General features: G+C 35.0%; 2 protein-coding genes across 5 annotated transcripts in view; one reads left to right on the forward strand and one right to left on the reverse strand.

Moving 5' to 3' along the window:
- Positions 1–2176, forward strand: part of LOC118273150 (chitin synthase chs-2) — a 27454-nt gene extending 25278 nt beyond the window's left edge. For all 4 annotated transcript variants that reach the window (XM_050696833.1, XM_050696837.1, XM_050696830.1 and 1 more), the window contains 4 exons: positions 490–657; positions 740–983; positions 1373–1518; positions 1623–2176. In XM_050696833.1, the coding sequence (XP_050552790.1) occupies positions 490–657; positions 740–983; positions 1373–1518; positions 1623–1817 (753 nt within the window). In that variant the 3' untranslated portion in view covers positions 1818–2176. The remainder of the gene's footprint in view (positions 1–489; positions 658–739; positions 984–1372; positions 1519–1622) is intronic.
- On the reverse strand, positions 1992–3986 carry LOC118273151 (COP9 signalosome complex subunit 8). Its single transcript, XM_035589967.2, has 4 exons — positions 3818–3986; positions 3645–3715; positions 2996–3177; positions 1992–2563 (listed from the first exon to the last, which is right to left on the reverse strand). The coding sequence occupies exons 1-4, from the start codon at positions 3869–3871 to the stop codon at positions 2313–2315; spliced, it is 558 nt and encodes a 185-aa protein (XP_035445860.1). The 5' UTR covers positions 3872–3986; the 3' UTR covers positions 1992–2312.
- Positions 3987–6000: the final 2014 nt, after the last annotated feature.

Consider the following 6000-nt stretch of genomic DNA (forward strand, 5'->3'; position numbering starts at 1 on the left):
ATTTGTACACCCTAAAGGATGTGGTGATTTGCTTAACACGATTTACAGTTCTCAGGATTATGTGGAAAATGTTTACTGGAGTTCTGTGTACCTAGCAACGGACTGTTTTGTGTGAACTATGTGTCTCATTATATCAATGTTCTATGTGGAGCGAGAACATTACAAATAAAAATCTAAATGTTTCACAGAAATAAAAAAAAATAACGCACTTGTATATAACAAAACGATTTGTTTCTGAAATTAACTATCGCAATTAAGTTTCTTTTTAATGTTTCATAGTCAGATGTGGACTTTTTGAATTTAATTACATCTATCGAGGGATTTATCGCTACTATATTTCGGTGTTTTCTTAATTAAAACAGTTTCAATTTTAAATAAAAAAGTGCACATTTGACTAGTTTGATATTAATGGTTAATTTTAACTAATTTTAATTATTTATTTGTTTTAACAAGAGAAGGGCAAGCCTAAAGCATATTTAACATTTTCAGGTGTTAATATCAAAAGAATATCTGCAGCTGGAGCCCATTGGTTTAGTGTTTGTGTTCTTCTTCGCCTTGATCTTGGTGATACAGTTCTCCGCCATGTTGTTCCATAGATTTGGAACCCTCTCACACATATTAGCGTCGACAGAACTGAACTGGTTCTGTTCTAAGAAGGTAAACAGAGACTTCCCTTGGATTTTTCTTCTATAATAGGTAATCTTTAAAATGTACCTATAATTCTCCCATTTCTTTTCAGTCCGACGACTTATCTCAAGACGCATTACTAGATAAGAATGCAATAGCAATAGTAAAAGACCTGCAGAAATTAAATGGTCTGGACGACGATTATGACAACGACTCGGGCTCGGGTCCTCATAACGTCGGCAGAAGAAAGACCATTCACAATTTGGAGAAGGCGAGACAGAAGAAGAGGAACATAGGCACACTCGACGTGGCCTTCAAGAAGAGATTCTTTAACATGAACGCGAATGATGGGCCAGGTAAATCCTTACTTACATAATCCTGACTACTCTAGACTAATAATTAAAATTATCTGCTTGTAATATTGAAATAACCGCTTTTAACTGGATACGATACATACATCAAAATATTTTTATTTTTGCCTGTCTACCGTTTGTTATGGGTAATCTCTGAAATGGCTGGACCTATATTGACGGATAGTAGATTTATTGGCAGGTAGCTGATGTACTAAGGAGTAACTTCGGCTACTTTTATTAGTCACAAAGTCCAAGCGGTTTCGCTTGCGTAGATGCGAGCGAAGCCGCGAGCATCAACTAGTTATAATAACGCGAGTGAAGCGAGAAGATAGTGCTGGAATATATTTGTGCACTGTGCTATTAACTAAAATTACGACGTTTTTTTTGTAAAGGTACACCAGTACTAAATCGCAAGATGACGTTGCGACGAGAAACGCTAAAGGCTTTAGAGACAAGAAGAAATTCAGTGATGGCTGAAAGAAGGAAGTCTCAGATGCAGACTCTTGGTGCCAATAACGAATATGGAGTGACAGGAATGGTAATATTACAATACTTTTCTTAAATATTTTTTTTACTGGACAATTTTGAATTGAAATCAGACCTTGGAACTAAAATTTTCAACTTAATGTTTTATTGTTACAGCTCAATAATAACTTAAATGTTGGGCCGCGGCACAGGACATCAAATGCCAACATTTCAGTGAAAGACGTTTTCGGCGAGCCAAACGGAGGTCAAGTGAACCGAGGCTACGAAACCACGCTGGGCGACGAAGACGACACCAACTCAATGAGATTACAACCTAGACAAAACCAAGTTTCCTTCCAGGGTAGATTCTAAAAGAGTTGCCAAACTAAGTGCCTAGGTTAAACAAATGTAGATACTAGAAATATAGACTGTAGAATTTTTTACAATGAACAAACTCAGCAAATGTTTGCGTGAGTCATGTATTGCTTGTGATATATACTTTTTTAGGTCGTGACAGCAATGTGCCGTCATTAAATACCAACATCGGACAATTTACAGCTTTATTGTAAGATAAAACATACGAATTTACACTGCCACTTAACTTTACATATTATATTGATCTTTTTATACCTATTAAAATAATATCTTTGTATTAAAGATTTTTGTTTTAGTTCTTATGAATGTAGACATCGAATTAGTGTTGTATGTATTAAATGAGATTAAATTAATAAGCTTTGCATTATTTACCCGCTGACTTATTTTCCAAATTACAAAAAGTTTTTATATTTAAATACACACCGTAATTTAGGAATTAATCTCTTGATGGAATAGAAAAACCGAGAGTAACTAAGATTATTAATAACTTACTTAATTTTCTAAGAAAGAAACAAATTCAGTTAACTTGAACAGCTGGTCTTCACTGGATGTGTGGAGTGGTGCGGGCTGGGTGGGTGGTGTGGGGCTGACGGTGACGCCATCTTCATTCAACATCCATTTGCGGTCTCTGCAGACATGTAGGACTGCGTCTTTGCTCAAGCCGGTCATGGAGACTACAGTGTCAATTGATATTGAGCTGTATGAGCGACCAATCAGGTTGAATGTGCGCTCCCTTATGTTATCTGGAATAGTATAAGTAAATTGTTTATAGTAAATCAATATAACTAAACAAATATTGTCAAGAACCATCTATTCTCATACCCCACAAACTTTGTTTATCATTGGTAATTTTTTCTTTCTCTCAACAATAATGACACCAATAAAAAATAATTAGTGAAATAGGTTTAGCTATTCTCACGAGTCTAAGTTTTAGACTTCAGCTTATGTTGTATTTTCAGTAATCATATTAACCATTGAAAAGCTAATTGATCTAAGCGAAGTTTTTTGCGACATAGCATCATTCAATGACGAAACTGTAGCTGATTTTGTTTAACTTAATATCACAAAAAACGTCACCTAGATCAATTAGCCTATCAACAGGGGTAATATGAAGTATAGCAATCTTGAAGGAAAATAATGGTTTGATAACCATTAGTTATTAAGTAGACTGTTACCTTCTAAAGCTCGGATGATATTAGCAACGGGTTCAGTCCAGTTGAAAGCTGCTAGAGCCTGGTAAGTACCAGGTAGGTCCTTTTTCCATAACTTCTGGCCCACCGCCCATATTGCGGATATTTCTGGGTTACTACTAGTTATGTTTTGGGGGATTCTCTTCCACAGGAATTTTGCATTACATCTGTAATCAAATAAACAAGTGTCTTGAGTTTCTTTCTGTACCCTTAGTACGAATTTGATTTATGTATAAAGTAATCAAAACGAGAGCATGTTCGGCGCTCTGATTGGTTGGTTTATTCGAGCCGGCCAATCAGAACACCAAACTCTTGTTTCGATTACTTTAAACGTAAAACAAACTTGTACTAAGTGTACTGGTTAGTTTTCGTTTAATATAAGCCAAAATTACTATCATTCATATTGAAATTATAAAACACAAAGTGTACCTTCAATTTTAACTTTTGTTTGTTACAAACTAGTGAATCATAAACAGAAATTACTAGTGTGGTTGTTTGAAATAACAATAGAAAGATTTTTATGCAATGTGATAAAACATAGGAACAGTTTCAAGACTTGAATTATTATGAATAGCTAATATAGTAACTTGGACCAACTTTACAGTTACAAAGCAAAATAGAACAAAATACTTACAAGTCGTTTTGGTATAAATATATTGCCAATAGTTGTGCATACGTAGAAGGAGATGCTATACCGGTAGGAGCCTGCAATAAGAACAATAAGATACCAATAAAATTGTACCTCTTTCTTTCTTATTTATTTCTAACCTATAAACATCAAATATAAGAACAAATTTAAGTTTATACCTCCAATTCTTGCTTTTCTAGATCTCCACAGAGTTTATCAAAGTTAGTAATCATTGTGTTAATCCTATTTTTACGGAAATAATGAATAATATTCGTGAACAATTATTTCGCACATCAATTCACTTTGACAACAAAACAAGCCGTCCAAAAACCGTTCTATGTAAATGACAATGACGTTGACATTTGTGACAGTTCAATTGTGACGCGTTCAATAAACGCAATGCCATCATTCACAGAACGTTCAATTTTAAAATATGTAATATGCTTAAAATGGAAATGTTATAGTTATTACAATATCTAGAGTGTACCTATAGGTGTCTATTTTCATTTGTATTCATGACTAAATAATAAAATTATTTAACAACTTTTAAATATTTTGTACATGTATTTTTATCTTCTTACAATTACCGGACTTACAAAAAGGCTTTTCAACTCGACCGTATGTTTAATTAATTTTCTAATAATGTAAGTGTAAAAATTAATATATTTATATAAGTAATTAGGAAGTTAATAAAAGTAAAAGTAATTGTAGAGAATATACACTTAGCCTAGAACATTGAGTACCTAGGTATTTATTTTGTACTTATTTAGTGTCTATTTCAATACATAAGTATTGACATGACATGTTAAAGTATTAAGTAAGTGGTTATTCGTCGAAGTGTTTAAAGGAGTACTTAGGTACATGTAACTCGCGTGGGTAGTTGGATTTTCTTACTGTCACCTCAATTTTATAAGCTTCATGGCCTCGATTTTTATAATCGAATTTCACGGCTATTGATCGAGGGCTTGGGCGGGCTTGCCAGTCGACATGTCTACTCGCCTTGCTATTACATTGCATCACAATAGGCCGGTGAGCACAACCGGAGCTGATGGGCTGACGCGCTGAGTCACCCTTCAATATTGTCGCTCATAATGCTAATTTTCTCGTTATGCTTGTATCAATTTGCATCTTAATGCTTTTTGTTGTACATATTTGATCTTATTTGTTCATAATAATAGCTTAAGGAAATAGGTTTCGTACATACTTCAAAAGTATGTGCCGGCGTTCGTTGACATTTGTAAGATATATGCAAATTGTAATTATCTTGTTGCTTATCAGAGTTAAGGCTTAAGGCTTATGTTAATGAGAACAGAACTAAAAGTTGGATTTGGCTGAGTTTAATAAATAGCTGCTAGGTAGGTACTATATTGCTATTTCGTTTATGAACCTGGAAAGTTTTAAGTAAGAATAGCTATATTTATTCAAGTACTATGATCTACACAATTAGCTACTAGGTTTCAGTTCTAGGATAACTGAAGTGGTTCTGTTAAAATTAAACAAATTTTCTTAATAAATTCCTGAGATCGGCGCGCGATGCAGTGCCGTGAAGTTAGTGAAACAGAGGTAGATACAGATGAAGCGTTGTTAATTAAGTAAGCCGATCCTGAGACCTACACCCTATAGATAACGTGAATTACTTAGGTACTTGTTATGGAAGTCTGATTAAGTATATAAAATGAGACGCTTTTAAGCTATAAAACCCAATAGCGTGTCGTATTTATTTACTTAATGTTAATTAAATAAAATGTGGACGCGTTCCTCATTTGAAAATAAAATTGCATCTATAAAACGACATTATTTTTACCATAATAGGTGGCCACTTACTTAACACGAGACGTTTATGTGTGTTCTATAACAATTAACTTGGATTAAGGCTTAATAATGACTAAGTAATTAAAGTAGTTAATTTTGCCCAAGGTGCTTCGCACAAGGAGCGTTTCGTCACTTTCACTGTTCGTTGGATTGTCCAATGAAACTTGTCACGCTCTGGCGACGGTAACCAATGGGTATGCTTACCGCCCCGCCTCGAAACAGAGGCGTGAGCTGTGGCCGCGGCCCAGATGCCCACAACAATGCCTTTGTCCCACGATGCTAGACAGCCACCTGAAACCACACGTAGGTACTACCTGATACCTACAACAAGTCGTTGAATAATCCATGTCCTCGCAATATTCAAATTTGCCATGGAAGTAGTAAAATACGTTTGAAGTCGATGCTTCTCTGCTCTCTGATGACCTGACCACAGTCCTGGCTATAAATATCGGTGTTATGTGTGTGCAATGAAGTTGTTTTATATTTATGCACTAGGTCGATTGGTAGTGCCCTCTCCCACGTTTAGCAAACCTAGGGCTGTCACGAGTAT

This window comes from Spodoptera frugiperda, chromosome 1 (assembly GCF_023101765.2).
Source record: "Spodoptera frugiperda isolate SF20-4 chromosome 1, AGI-APGP_CSIRO_Sfru_2.0, whole genome shotgun sequence".
Taxonomy (NCBI): Eukaryota; Metazoa; Arthropoda; class Insecta; order Lepidoptera; family Noctuidae; genus Spodoptera; species Spodoptera frugiperda.

Excerpts from the sequence above, each read along its gene's own strand:
- LOC118273151 (XM_035589967.2), bottom strand. The coding sequence starts at position 3,871 with ATGATTACTAACTTTGATAAACTCTGTGGAGATCTAGAAAAGCAAGAA. Across the intron at positions 3,716-3,817 it reads TAGAAAAGCAAGAATTGGAG|GCTCCTACCGGTATAGCATC; the intron begins GTATAAACTTAA and ends TTCTTATTGCAG. Across the intron at positions 2,564-2,995 it reads TATCATCCGAGCTTTAGAAG|ATAACATAAGGGAGCGCACA; the intron begins GTAACAGTCTAC and ends ATACTATTCCAG.